The 15,186-nt window shown below is 50.3% G+C and overlaps 1 protein-coding gene across 1 annotated transcript; it reads right to left on the bottom strand.

The window, feature by feature from the left end:
• Positions 1-255: 255 nt before the first annotated feature.
• rybpb (RING1 and YY1 binding protein b) lies at positions 256-15,008 on the bottom strand. Its single transcript, XM_056437889.1, has 5 exons — positions 14,853-15,008; positions 14,082-14,207; positions 3,906-4,214; positions 3,710-3,811; positions 256-3,526 (listed from the first exon to the last, which is right to left on the bottom strand). Exons 1-5 carry the CDS (start codon positions 14,876-14,878, stop codon positions 3,274-3,276), a joined length of 816 nt encoding a protein of 271 aa, XP_056293864.1. The 5' UTR covers positions 14,879-15,008; the 3' UTR covers positions 256-3,273.
• Between the last annotated feature and the right edge of the window lie 178 nt (positions 15,009-15,186).

Genomic DNA, 15,186 nt, shown 5'->3' with positions numbered 1-15,186 from the left:
ACTGACAGCTGTCATCAACACGGGGGCCGCCCTCATGTCTGGTGTCATGTGACTCCCTCCATCCTCCACCATGAACACACACACACACACACACACACAGACACAGACACACACACTCCCCGGGACATCTCAGTCAATAGTCTGCCGCCTCAGATCCATAACACACTTCCTGTACTTCGGTGGCGGAGGAGCATACTTTTGTTTTCATTTATTATATTTTTATTTCAAAGGACACAAAGCAGCCATGAAACAATATAACTTTAACCATTTTATTTGTGAAAAACTACAAGCAAAATTCATAAATAGACATTTCTATTTGAAGCGGAGAGAAGAATAAATGATAAAAGGTTAGCCTATAAGCGCAAAGTCGTGCACATGCCAGAAACATGTATTATTTTAACATTATAAGCTTAGACGAGTAGAGCCGCGATCTGCTGAAAAATTCTGCATACTTTTTTTTTGTCCACACCGGGAACATAATGTGACCATTTCACACGGGGAAACAATGACACATCAGCTATAAGTTGAACAAAAACCCCCAAAAAAGCATTAAAACAAAGAATGGATTATTGTACTTTTTTTTTTTGTGTCCGTTTTGTCTTTTTCAAACCCGAGCAATAACTTTAAAAGCATTGTACAAAACATTGTTATAGCAAGAAATGAGTTTGTATAATACACTTAATTCACGGTTAAGGTTATACAGTCAGGAAACATTCTATATTTGGGTCTCTGACAAACAAAAGATACAAAAAAATAAAATGTAACCATCTTTACACAGTAAATTAAGGTTACTGGTCGCACACAAGGACAGAACTGCTTGTGCGGAAAAGAAAAAAACAGAAAAAAGAAAAAGACTTCAGCTCCGATGCCATCAATTAGTGTTTTTTTTAAACATTTTATATACAAGCAATAATTCATAAACTCAGCAAATGGCCACTTTGTCAATAATTTAACAATGAATCCGTTGTGGTGGGAGGACTTGGGTCAGGTGGGCGTGGTTGCAGGTAAGGCAGGTGAAAAGGTGGCTTCTTCGGCCCAATTCTAAACAGATTGCATTACAGAGGGTTCGTTTGTTGTGTTTTTTAAAAAAATTGACAAAACATCCCCCCCCTCGTCACATTCCCATTTCTTTTGTTCTATTCCCATCGCTTTTCCTCACTTTGAACACCGATTCCATATCTGTATGCTTAGAAAAAACAAATTCTATCGTGACATGTTAACCGTAGCTTCAGAAGAGCAGGAAGAAAAAGAAAAGAAAAAACAATAACAAAAAGAAACAATAACTCATGAACGCATTGTGTCTTGGACTTTAAACATCGCTTTACGACCCACACACGATTATGAACCCCGACGCGTGAGACTGACCGAGTCTCGCCCCTTCAGATCCTGGTCGGGTACGTGGAGGTGGGTTTTCTTTTGTGTGGGGGATGGGGGGGGGGGGGGTTAACCTCACCTGACCCTGGATTTAGCTGCTCTGGGAGCGGCTCCGGGGGCCTCTGTTGTTATGGGAGCTACACGCACTACGGTAGTTCAGCAGAGCAGGAGGCGGAGCTTACTGAGGCCCAGCAGACCCAGACCTCTACCCAGACACCCCCCCCCCCCTCCCCCGATTGAGGCGCGCACAGAGACAAGTGGACAATAAGAACACCGTTTACATGGATTATATTAGTCTTTATTTAAACTGTTATTCATCTCACACATTAGATAATTGCAATTCAAATTGTTATTTATTTGTCTATGTATCATGTCATTATGAAATTCCTTTGGTCCTTCAATAAATAAAACTAAGATATGATATACACATTTATTCTTTATACAATTTCATACAGTTAAAAGGAAATTATGTTGGTCTAGTGTCAGCGAAGGTGGACGTGAATTAAAACCCTTTAGTAAGCCTTGCTGTTTAAAACAAAATGTAAAGGGCAATTGTGTTCTATCGTCTACTGCAATATTATTTTTTTCCCCCCAGGAGTCTTAAATTAATAACAAATAATACAAAATAAAAAATTGTAAAAAAAAAATCAACTGAATTGTCAATCTTTGCACTCCCCGTTTTCTGGGACGTCTGGTTTTGAGAGAATAAAGATTTAAAGCGGCGAGAGAAAGAAGGGATGGAATCGATTCACAACAGCTTGACACAACGGCTCTATTTTTCAGTTCCGGATGGTTTTACCAAGCGGGACCGCCCTTCGGTCGCCACAGACACTAAACTCCGGCTCCGGAGCCGAGAGGACGGCTCCGCCTCGAGCCGGAAGAAAAGAAAAGAAAAGAATTAAGAAAAAAAAAACCTCAATATCCAAGTACGGAATGCAGAAAATATCAACAGCTTTTAGTGTTTTACACAACGGCCTACACTGTACAGTTAAGGACATACGATACTGTATAAGAGATCTGCTATAGCAAACTAAATCATACACGATCTAGTTGAAAAAGTCAGGCGTCTGAACCGTGACCCGTACAGACCCGGACGGACCCGATGAAGACGACAGTGTTGTTGAGAGAAGTGAATGAGAATTTGATTCGTCAGCACTCTGTCACATTTGAGTGAACGGGCAATCCCAGATCTGCGAAACCGCTTCACAGTGTATCTAGCACCAGTGTGTGTGTGTGGTGTGTGTGTGTGTGTGTGGTGTGTGTGTGACTCGAGTCCTGTCATCTTAGTCATAAAAACGAATGATGGATCGGCGGGGCGACACGGCAAAGCTTCAACGTAAAAAAAAAAAAAGAAGAAGAGAATATCAAAGGATACAGGCGCAACGGGTAATAAATAAGGGTAATAATAGTTTAAAGTTACTGAAATGATGGTGTTATTGTGCCCGGCGAAGAATTCTTCTTTACGAAAAAAACGACGACAACAAACAAAAACAAAAAGGTCGATTTTGGCCTCACATCCACATAGAAATATAAAACAATACATACAAGTGTCTGGATGCTACCGCAGGGGAGGCTGTGGGGGTGATGAGGGGGGAGGGGGGGGGGGGGCGGGGCTCCATGCGTTGTATCCACGAGGGGAGTTCGCCCAGCGGGGCCCCCCCCCCCCATCCGGCAGGCTCACTGCACAGTTCCTCTCAGACAACCGACTGCCCTCCGCAGCCGGGGGTGAGTGTGTGTGTGTGTGGGAGGGGGGAGGTCATGAAATGGAGGCAGGGCACCAATGGGAAAGGTGATATCTCTCCCCATATGGGATCCATAGTGTCCAGAAACGTGTGTGTGTGTGTGTGTGTGTGTTGGGGGGAGGGGAGGAGGACAAACATAAGACGGGGCTACGGGACCTCAGAAGGACTCGTCGCGCCCCACGGAGAGGAGGTCCCCTTTGGGCGTGGAGGCCCGCGAGGAGCCCTTGTCCATGCTCTCGGAGCCGGAGCTCTGGTGCTGCTGTTCGGAGCCCGCGCTGGACGTGATGGTGGACGAGGACGTGGAGGAGGAGCGGGTCTTCTCCTTAAAGTCTGTGATGATCACCGTCACGTTGCCCACGGTGATCGCCAGCTGCTGGGCGGTGCTCCGGTCGATGTTCTTCAGCTTGGGCCTGAAGGGACACACACACACACACACACAGACAGACGTCAACAAGGAGACACGCTCAACGCAGCGCGATGTCTCGGCTGTACATAAAGCGAGCGTGGGCGTGGAGTGTAAAAGATCATTTGTGAGTCATTTGAAAGGTAGTCGTCGACGTGAAGCGGCGTGAGGACGCGAGGCGGCTACACACCTGGAGATGTGGGAGTTCTTGTTGGTCTTGGTTGCTGATTTTCCAGACTGAATGCTGTGTTTGTCGCTGGGCGGGCTCTGGTGGTGGTTGTCTGATTTGGGTCTGGGGGGGGGGGGGCACAGAGAAGACAACAAGGGTGAGGACGGCAGCAGCTCACGGGACACGCAAACACACAGCCGGGCGACTCGCCGCTCACCTGGTCTTTTTGCTGCCGGGCTTCCTCGTGACGGCCGGGACGATTTCCCTCTCTTTGTTGGGTTTGTCCGTGATGGGCTTCGGCTCTGCGTCGCTCTTCTCCCTCTCCACCTCGGGGGGGTTTCCCTCCGGCCTCGCCGGCTTCGGGCGCTCGGCCTCCGGGCGTCCCTCCCCGTTGGCGTGGTCGCCGTCCGGGCGCTCCCGGTCCGCACGCTCGCTCCTCTCTCGCCGCTCCTTCTTGGGCGGCGGCGGCATCGGGTACTGCTGGGCCACCTGCTGGGCGACCAGCTGGGAGTTGATCCGGGGTTTCCTGCGGACGGGACGGAGGCGAGAGACGGATTAGCCTGGGGGGCGGAGCCGCAGCAACGCAGTCACACGACGGCCGACAAAGAGAGAGGGGGGGGGGGGGGGCTGAGAGTTTGGGTTAGCACGGAGGCTCCGTTTCGGAGGGCTAATCTCGTTAGCTCACGGCTGTAATAAAATGAACGCGGCGGATCACAAGGTGGGACGTTTGCAGCGCGTCACTTAGGTCCTCTAATCTGATCACTGCACGGCGGGCCCATTTGTCACAGACTCAGATTCAGTTACACACACACACACACACACACTCTTATATTCAAACATTCCTCATCTGGAGGGGGGAAAAAAACTGCAAAAGCCAGAGCGAAATTTCAAAGAATCCCCCCGATCCCTTAAAAGAGGCTCTTCACTCGAAAATCTCAAAAAAGTCACGTCCAGAAATGTGCCAAACATGCGCGGCGCAGCAGGACGCAGCCTCTCGCGCCATCAGCTGCGCAGAGCCTGAATTTGAGAAGGGAGGGGAAAAACAACGCTCCGCCCAAGTCGGATCGGCTGAGCCAAGACGCACACCTGCAGCATCATGGACACCAGCTGGCAGCATCTGGGGGGGAAGCAGAGGACCTCAGGGGAGAGAGAGAGAGAGAGAGAGAGAGAGGGGTGCTTTCTAGCCAGCAGCGTGGCTAATCACAGGCCAGGACCGGGCACGCACGGCGAGGAGTGAACCGGTTGAAAAGCTCAAGCGTGCAATCAAAAACAGCCTGGCACGGCCCCACGGGGCCACTCGGGGGGGGGGCCCCTCAGCGGGAGCACGACCCGCCCCTTTCCGGATTCTCGTTCCTGGCAGAAGTTATTTGTTTATGTCCCTGCAGGAGGCGAGGAGGTCCCTCGAGCCCCGGGGTCCAGGTGGGAATCTGTAGAGACTCTCGTCGCCGAGGAAGTCGGGGGGAAAAAAAACTCAATTTGAAATAAATAACGAAGCTCTCGGCGGTACGAAAACATAACGTTGAAAAAACAGAAGAAGCTCAAGAGTGCGTCAGGCGCCGATCTGGGCGGCTCGCTGTGGAGGCGGGGTTTCAGACAGCTGCTTGAGTGGCTCGCCTCAATATGGCGACGTCGCATATCGGTCCAGTCGCTCGTCTTTCACCTCTGACACGGCGGACGCTCGGCCCGTCCGTCTCGGGAGCAGAGTATTTTAGAAAGAAATACATTTCGGACGATCCGATTAATTTTGCTGCTTTTGTCCTCTCTCCCGCTTCACGGCCCCACCCCCCCCCCCCCCCCGTTAGACGGAGAGAGCGCCGCCGATCGATCGGGGCGTAATGGAGCGGAGCGACACGATTTGTTTAGCAATTTCTGTGCACGGTTCTTACACATTTTGACCGATGGATTTCCAGGACTTTAAACCAAATGTCCAAGACCAAACTGAAATCTCAGTATAAACATGAACAATTTAGAAGATGTTGCGTATCGAGAGCGTACGCCGGCTTATATTTTGAGCGTCTTTCTTTAAAAAAAAACAGTTATTTCAAACTCGGCGTAAATGAACATGTGATTATTACAAATTTCCATGACTTTTCCAAAACTTTGATGATTTAAGTTTCTTCCAGGACTTTTCCAGGCCTGGAAATGACCATTTACAAATTCCAAGACTTTTCCAGGTTTTCCATGACCGTACGAACCCCGTCTGTGATTTGCGATTCAAACCAACGTGAGTTCCTTCCCAATACGACAGATCATTTTGGAAAGCATGAATTATCATCATGTTAATTCCCATGCGGCTCTACGTCTCTCCACTCATTTACACCTGCCAGGTCATTTAAAACGACGTCCAGCCTTAGAAATAAACCGTTGTTTGTTTGATGTCTGAAATAACGCTATAACGTAAAAGAAGGGCGTTCTGTAATAACAGGCTTTAGAAAGAGGAAGGAAAAGCGAGGTGACGGACTATTTGAACATGTTAAGACCATCACATTGCCGACTGTATTCTAACACTTTCTTCATAAACCATCCCTCGCATAATGTTCATTTGCTAAGCAGCCACCGACACCTGCCAGGGAAAACCTGGACCACCCACGTTGAGTACCAGGACTCCTGGTCATAGTCCTCAGTAAGTAACTACGACTGTCAACTATGTCGAATGTTTCGGATTTTAAGTTGATAAGCAATTCATGAATAAGAAGTGATAATTAGGAGTTTATGGCGTTGGACCTCCTCGCCTGTGTTCCCGACAACAATTTTCAATTCTGAATTCCCCCGTCCCGTTACTACGTCACTGACGTAATGCACCTCCTCCCCCCGCGGGGGTCTCCTGGGTCCGTCGAGTACTTCTGGATTAGTGATCAGAGTTTGACGCGCGGTGAGAAAATCCCCCGACACGCCGCTGAAAAAGCGTGACAAAGAATTTTTGTGCTCACAGGCGCCTTGTGAAATAATTGTAATTTCAAGGAGGGAGGGGGAGTGGGGGGGTCCGTCTCTCTCTAACACTCGCCTGGGAGTAAACAGATTGCGATCGCTCACAGTATCCAGCAGGACAAGAAACAATTGTATCTGGCCGTGAGAGCGGGTTGGCCAAGGAGTGATTGATCCACGGATAAATCCCACGCCTCTTTTAGAGCCTGTTGCGGAGACGAAGGCCCGGTCAGAGTCCGAGATTTGTGGCGGCGGCGGCGGGGGAGGGGGGGGGGGTGGCGGCATCCCCAGTAGTTAAGCGGTGATTCAGTGCCAGCTGTAAGTCAGCCATGAGTTGCTGCTGGCGTGATCGAGCCACCGCTCTCTTTGCCCCATTATTTATTTACTGACCACACACAGCCACGCTCCACGGCTCATTAACATGGAGAGTCTGCTCGACACCATGTGTGTGTGTGTGTGTGTGTGTGTGTGGGTGTGTGGGTGGCCCTGAACAGCTGGGGAAATAAATTCCCCCTCTGCATTAAAAAAAAAAAAAAAAAAGGGAGAAAAAAAAGAAAAAGAAGCTCTTCATATCCAAAATGAATCACGACTCAACATTTAATTACAATCCGTCCACGTCGTCGAGCGGAGAACGTCCGGATGAAAAACGACCGTCGACCGGCTCCGTGTTATTTCGTAAACATCCAAATCGAAAAACATTTGTGTTGGAAACGATCCCGGGGCCCGATCGCTCCGGCCTCCCGCCGCCAATATATTCCTTGGGATTGGGCGCGAGTGTGTGAGCGAGAGTGTCAAGTGTGCAACGCCTGCTGTCGAATCACTTCCCACTGCGAGGGCTTACAGCTCATTACCTCCCCTTCACACAACAATAGGCCGTGATTGACGGCTCCTCCCGTGCTTGGCCCGAAATTCCGCCGTCTGGGGGGAGGGAGGGGGGAGGGATTCCCTCCACGGGACGCCCCGAAATGACTATCATCGCGCGTGAAAAGCTCCTAATTCGGTCGGACTGACGCCTCCGCCTCCGCTGGGCCAGAACCGACCCGGAGACGGACGTGCCTCGGCTCGGCGCTCTCTCTCTCTTCGTCGGCCCGAGAGAGAGAGAGACTGCTATCGCAGAGGGAAACTCTTTCCAGAGAAAGCAGAAAACAATGAGCCGAAGAGAGTGAGCGAGCGATGGAGAGTGTGATATATAGACAGAGACAGAGAGAGAGAGAGAGAGATTGAGGGGGCGCAGGAAAGCCCTCATTAACACAGCTCTTTTATTTGAAGTGCCGTGTGGAGGACAAGCAATTATGTCCTGCCAGTCCAGTGAATGCAGCGGCAGACAGCTGAGCAAAGAGGGGGGGGGGGAGGAGAGAGAGAAAGAGAGCGATAGAGAAAGAGAGAGACAACAGTATTCTTTGACCGTGGACTGCCCACCGGACCGCCCACTCTCTCTTTCAGACTTTGGAAATAACCGGATCCCTGCAGCACGAACGTGGGCTCCTCGTCCTCAATGAAGTGCAAAGCTGTGCACAAACATGAATCATCCATTCATACCACACACACACACACATCTTAAGATCCAGAATGCAACTCTTCCACGGGGCTTTGGTTGGGTCGCCATGCAACAGGTGATCAGCGCGCCATTTAAATACGTCCGATTGTGCTTCGCATTATCAATTCAGAAACACGTAAAGCCCAATCTTCAGTTATTCGATCAATCCATGAGTCCAAAATATATTTCATTTACCGTGGAAACAAATTCATTTGTTATTGACGATCCTCTTCATGCTTATCAACTCATTAATTTTAGTTTGAGGACGAATAGTTGTACAAATCTGACTTCTGAATCCGTGTGACTTCGTCAAAAGGGGGAAACGGTTCAGCAAACTGATGGAACTCTCCGCCTCCGTTCTGACGCTGCCAACAGAGCATTAACGTCAACCTCCATACGTCATATTTTAAACAGAAAATCGTCTGATAACGATCGGCAGTAAAACTTTATTGCACACTTTACCTGCGTAATTAATCGGGGGGTTAGCGCTGAACAGGATCCATACGGACCGACTACGATCCGCCGGAGCGCTGTTCTGAGACGAGACAACAAGGGGGGAGAAATCGACCCTCGGCGAACAGGAAAAAAAACCATTCGCTTATTCGCGAGGACGGCGCCCGGAGAGCGGCCCGGGGCGACGGCGCTTCCCGTCCGTTCCACCACGAGTTCTTCCAGTCAGGACTTTGAGGGCTTTATGCTACCCCCCTCGACACCGACGACTCCATCGGGCCGTGAAGCACCTGTCGGCAGACGGCGAGCCGTGAGCTCCTTCCGTCAGCGTCACATGACTCCGTGTCGTTCCTTTGTTTTCTTCCTCTCCATCACTCCCTTCGTCCTCTTCCCAGCGATCGTCACTTCGGCCCCGTGCGTCAAGGAGAGCAGACGCGGAAGACTCGAGTGAGGAACTCCGGTTCAGGGCCGCCCAGCTGACCTTACAGTGAACCGCTATTCTCTGAACCATCTCCGGCCACATCGACGTTATTTTTTGTAATGAAAATGTCGTCGTGTGGACTTGGCCTCGGATCGACCAAATTTCCGGCGTGCCGTTTCTCCACAACGCTCCGGCGACCAGAATCAAACAATCCGAACTCCTTAACAATTCCTTGCACACTAAGTGTTCTGTTCGTGACGTCAACTCTGGATCGCCATCTGCGGCGATCGGTGCCGCTCGGTCCCTCGCTGCGTGGACGACGGTAGAAAACAGAAGAGGCTGCGCCGACTCTCTCTCTCTCTCGCTCTCTGGCCTCTCTTGCCCTCCCTTTCTCTCCTCTCCTCAGCTAGCTGTGACTCCACAACTTAACGACTCCCTCATTTCTTGTCCTCATATGCCTCTCTCTGTATTTTCCCCAAGACTCCCTCACACGGCTCCCTCGCCGCCGCACTCCTCGGCTATTATTTTTTTGGTTGTGTGTGCGGAGAGGAGGAGGAGGCCCCGATTCGGCGAGCTCTCGACATTTCTCCCTTTTCTCAAATTGGCTACTGTGTTTAATCACTCACACGCTGCCAAATCCCATGAAGTAATTAAGAACTTTTAAATCCGGCAATTAACATGTAAAGATTAGGGCTACCCGCTCGCGCTCAGGGCTTTAGTGCAGATGCTGATAATGCTGGATAAGCAAAAGCAGTTTCCTCTGAGCGGGGGGGGGGGGGGGGGCAGTGGGTGGGCGAAGGAAGTGCAGATATAAATTGAGCGCCGGCATGTCCCTCTTATGTAATTCCATTATCCCAGACAATTTGCCTTAATGTGACAGTGGTAGAATCCACAGATTATAATGGCTCTATTCCACCATTCCATGTAAAAGACACACACACACACACAAACACACACACATTGTGCAGCCTCAGCGCTTACACACAAGAAAGAGACGCAATTTTCTTTTCTTCAGCCCCACTCTTGGCTTCGGGATCGGTGTTCATCAATCCTGGTTCTAACTTTCATAATCTGTGGAGTTATGGGTTTCCCATATGGCCGTTTTATAAAGCCACAGACTTAACGCAAGACACATGTTTAAGGGCATCAAGCTCCACGGTAACCGCTGACGACCGAGCCGCAGAGGGCCGGCGGAGCGATCCGGAGAACACATGAACTTAAAACACACATCGACCGTAACGCGTGCGTGACGTGACCTCATAGGTCGGGCCACGCGAGCGACAGGAGACCTCACCTGCCGTCCGAGTGCGACTAAAAGACGGCTCCACGTCACGTGGCGTTGGATTCGGCTCCGGCTGCGTTCTGCAGAGTCGTCTGGACTCCAGCGAGTGAGATCGCCTGACAAAAATGTTGATTCAATCCTGAAGGCACATTTGCAGCACGTTAACTACGACATTACGACACTGTACGAAGTCGAATCAAGTTGCGTCAACAACGTGATACTTAAAAAAAAAAAAGGTGATTCATTGGCTTTATTCCCAACACCTATACAGGGTTCTTACACATTTTGACCAATGGATTTCCAGGACTTTAAACCAAATTTCCATGACCAAACTGAAATCTCGGTATAAACATGAAAAATTTAGAAAATGTTGCGTATCGAGAGCGTCTTTCTTTAAAAGATATATTCATTATTTCAAACTCGGCGTAAATGAACACGTGATTATAACAAATTTCCATGACTTTTCCAAAACTTTGATGATTTAAGTTTTTTCCGTGACTTTTCCAGGCCTGGAAATGACCATTTTTAAAATTCCATGACTTTTCCAGGTTTTCCATGACCGTACGAACCCTGCCTGTATGAATGAACTGTTATCTCCCACTGCTGTGCACATCGTGTATTATTAGTTGCTGCGGTTCAGGTTCGGTGTCATGTCTGCGGTCTGAGCTTCAGATAAACTGCAGACTATTTAGGTTTATTTAATCTCGTCAGGGCACTGCATGTCGCCAACCAGTGAGAGACGCCCGTTTGTTCTGTTGTACGCGGAGCACAGATGCCAGCTACTTGAAATGACAACGGGGAAACAGCGCAGAGATAACAGCGCCGCAGTCAAAGAGGCACCTCGAGACTTCCTGTGATCTCCGCCATCAATCAACTTTAGAGCGCTCCTAATGGCGAGAGGCGCATACCAAGCGGCGTCACGTTCGCGCGGCGATCCGGACGCCAGATGCATTTAAATATGAGAGCGCGCGTCTCACCGGGGGACGCCGACGCGAGCCGTTCTCCGATTACCGCAGGAGCGGGGCCGCTCGATGCGGACGCCGAACGCCCGGGCTACTCGGACTTGGAGATGAGCGGCGAGGTCAGGGTGCGGCAAAAAAAAAAAAAAAAACGCGGGAGGGCTCTCTTGTTTACGAGTCAGAGCGGCGGAGGCTAGATTTAGCCGACTCGGGTGTAATGTTACATCGCCGGGTCAACGGGTTCGGTGGACTGCGCGGGGCGAAGGAGACGGGGGCCTCTTCCTGCACGCCAGAGTTTGGCCCTCGTTAACACACACATTCTTGCCTTCATTGACCCACAGTTACTTAGCTCGGCTGCGGCTGGCAGAGGGGGGGTGAGGGGGGGCGGGGTGGGGGATGACAATGTGCAGTTCAAGCCTCTATCGAGTGTAAGCCGCTCGCTCACTGCGGATCACATTAATTGCGAGCGAGCGATGGCCACGTCGCACTCCTCCGTCAGACGTCCGCCACGTGTTGCACCGACGGCTCTTCAGGAACGGGTGGGAGGCAAACCTTCACCCGACGTGCTCTCCCTGCTCGGTTTGAAAACAGTCAACACAGACTGACCTTTGTCCCAGGAGTGTGTGTGTGTGAGAGATCGTGTGTGGAAAGAGGTCCCTTCCAGACATTCATGCCTCTCCCAGCAGATCAATACCTACCGAAGTCCAGCCGATCTCGTAGTAAACACAAAGCGACGACCCAGATCTCACTTAAACCTTGAGAGAAGGGGGGGGGGGGGGGGTGTTTTTCTCGACTCCTCCCAGCATGCGAGGGCCTCTATAATTAGCGCACACTTGTATGAAAGCAGATCCAAAGCAGAGCCTCAGATGAAAGGAGCAAGACAACCAGCCGCACGGCGCCGTGCGTGTGAATCATTTAGCCGAGAGCGCGGCGCCTCGTCCCATCCCTCGCTCGGTACGCGTCAAACGGCGAAGAAAAGACGGCTAATTAGCACTCATTAAAATAAGCGGCAGCCGCACGACTGCGTTAATCAAAGGTTAACCGTTCGCATCAAACAGAAATGTGGGACAACCGCTCCTGCGATGTCGCGCGCTCAGACGTAATAGAGGCGACTGGGCCGCTGCCAGAGCGCCGCGGCAGGACGCCCCGCGACGCGCTCGCCTCCGCTTCCTGTTCGGCGCGGCGGGCTCGCCCCGCGCCCGTGGTCTTAACCCTCCTGTCACCTTCAAATTTACTAACATATGGGGCCAGTTTGACCCCAGCAATTAAAATCTGCAGAAAATGATTAGAATTAATATTGTTTCCCAAGTTTAAGCGTCGGGTACTTTATGTTTGTTTGTTGACGACCTAAATAGCCCTTTAAATGAATAAAAAAAAGTTTATATTTTTTACACAGTGAAAAACAGTCTAGGGTCAAATTGACCCCAAAGAACACCGATGCGTACAAGTTATGTTCAGGACATTAAAAACATATCATGTGAATTTTACGTTTTCCCAGTTGTCCCCAATAAATTAGGAAAAGTCATGAAATAAAAGCAAAAAAAAATTTGATGTCAATCATTTATTTAGAGATATTAAACATTGAATGGGGTCACATTGACCCCAAAGGTAACAGGAGGGTTAAGCTGCACGCGACTCGGGAAAAGACCGTAGGGGGAGGGGAGCCAGGCAATTAGGACGGCGCTCGAGCTTTTGGATTTTCAGGAAACCGGCGTCGGTGCGTTCTCCCCGCCGTGTCCGCCGAGCCACTCGCTGTAAAACCACAGCTGGAAAGGTTAGCGTGGGGGGGACGTGTCAACAAACCCACAAGTGACTCATCCGTCTCTCCATCTCAATGCGCAAGTGATGACACGAGTAAACAGTCTCGCACCGCAGCGCCCGACACCTCATCAAAAACATTCCCCCGATCAGAACAAAACAAAAACCAAAAAAAAAAGGGGATCTCGTCGTGACATTCGGCTACACGGGGATTTCATCCGTTTCCCATAAGTCTTCAGCCGACGTTGTTCGGGGGGGAGATACAAACCTGTTGCTATAGACACCAATGTGATTAATCTGGAGGCATTTCCTGAGAGCGAACATGAGTGAATTCACTCGTTGTGGCAGATTGAGTTTCGAACATGATTAATCAAAGACACATGTCTTGGCTGACATTTAAAGAGATTTTTTTTTTAATGTGTAATTGTAAAAAAAAATGTCACTATCATGGCACAAGGTATAAAAAAAATAATTTAAAGTATAGATATAAATTTACAAACATATCTTGGAAACAGTCATCTCCTTACTGTACATCCATCACATGCAGCGTAAAGCTGGCTCGCCTGACCATCAGCAGAACCTCTGCAATCCTACAGGTAGGTGAAATGCACGTGCATGCATTCACCTCGTTTCATAAGGGAAGAGAAAAAGGAGCAGCTCTTTCGCTGTTGATGCACTGTTGCTGTACAGCCAACATGAAGTATGGTCCCCCTCTCTCTCCTCCCCCCTCCCCCCCCCCCCACCCTCTGGCTAGTGAGGCAGCCACCCTACCTAGACCAGTGCACGAAAGCAACGCAATGTGTTCGTCGCATAAAACAAGAAACTATACGGAGAAACCAGACAACGGCGGGCGGTGTTTTGTCACAGCCTGTCCGTCAACAAGTCCGCGTTCCCTCGCAGACAAATGGGCTGTCGATCAAAGTTGTCATCCGCTTAAAATTGCGATGCAACGCTGCTGCAGCCAGCCAGCCGAGCAGGGGGGGGGGGAGACGCTCAGACGAGAGAGAGAGAGAGAGAGAGGGGGGGGGGGGGGGGGGGGGGGAGAGAGAGAGCTACGTTACCTTGTGGATGTGCCCTTCCTCACATCGCAGATGCTGCATTTGAAAGCCTCGGCGGTGTTCTTGAAGGTGCAGACGCTACAGTCCCAGTACCCGTCATCGGCGGTCTGTTTGGCTTGTCTTTTCGGCCTGACAAATGTTAAGGTCAAGTTAGTTTTTTTTCCTTTCTCGCTTATCTCTTTTTTTTTTTTTTTGTGTGGAAACACCACCAACATATTTTTTTTTAACGAATTAACAAGCAAAGGAGGTGGTGGCAAGACGAGCCACGTTGTGTAAAAAGCGCAGGCTGCCAAGTGCCCGAATCACGGGGTTGTCATTACGTTCGTTGGGGGGGTTCGAGACCCGGGGAGCCCCCGTGGTTCATAAACCCCCTCCTCGGCGGCGAAGCTCCACACCGTCCGATCGGATCGCCAGCTAGGCTAGCGGGCAGGCGGAGCGCTGCTACAATCCTCGGCGTCGGAGCTTAGCATGTGGGCTAACAAAACCAATATCGAACAATGTCAATTTCGACATTGACCCTCCGAAAGGCTCCGTCGAGACGGAAGAGCGTTTCGGAGAATGCCAGGCGTACCCTCCGAAAAAATTCCCTTTGTCTGTTAAAGCGACTGTGTTGTAGGGAGCGAGAAGCCGCCATAGTGACTGCTTTATTCTAGCTAGCTGTGGCATACCGACTGAAAAAAGGGAGAAACGATCCCCGTGTGAGGGAGACGCATCCAAATATCGAGCCCGAAACGCGCGGAACAACGCTAAAACGGCAGCGGGCGGTCACATTACCTGGTCGGGCTCTTCTTGTCGCCCATGGTGAAGAATAGTCCTCGGAAATAAGAAGAAAAAGGGGCCTCTTTTAATTGTCAGTTAGTGTAGTGGGTTCCAGATAGAGCCGCTGCTGAAGCTGTTGGCAGACAGGCTCCACTCAGCGCTGGCTCGAGGCACCGCACAGCGACTGACTGCACTGCGCCACGTGACCGCCGCGCAGCCAATCAGAGCGCGAGTCGGTTTAAAAGTCTGGGTGGATGTTGAGCAGCTATTTTAATAACTACTCGAGAAATTTGACGGACCTCGGCTCACCTCCGCCCGCGCGCACACGCACGGAGATTACATCGTTGGC

The sequence above is a fragment of the Pseudoliparis swirei genome, chromosome 18 (genome assembly GCF_029220125.1).
Source record: "Pseudoliparis swirei isolate HS2019 ecotype Mariana Trench chromosome 18, NWPU_hadal_v1, whole genome shotgun sequence".
Lineage (NCBI taxonomy): Eukaryota > Metazoa > Chordata > Actinopteri > Perciformes > Liparidae > Pseudoliparis > Pseudoliparis swirei.
The sequence above is the reverse complement of the archived record's forward strand: the minus strand, read 5'-3'. Positions and strand labels throughout refer to the sequence as shown.

What these genes read in the sequence shown, in the direction of transcription:
- rybpb (XM_056437889.1), bottom strand. Translation starts at nt 14,878, where the DNA reads ATGGGCGACAAGAAGAGCCCGACCAG. An exon ending in CCCGGCAGCAAAAAGACCAG is followed by an intron (nt 3,812 to 3,905) that starts GTGAGCGGCGAG and finishes CCCCCCCCCCAG; the next exon opens with ACCCAAATCAGACAACCACC. An exon ending in AAGAACTCCCACATCTCCAG is followed by an intron (nt 3,527 to 3,709) that starts GTGTGTAGCCGC and finishes GTGTCCCTTCAG; the next exon opens with GCCCAAGCTGAAGAACATCG.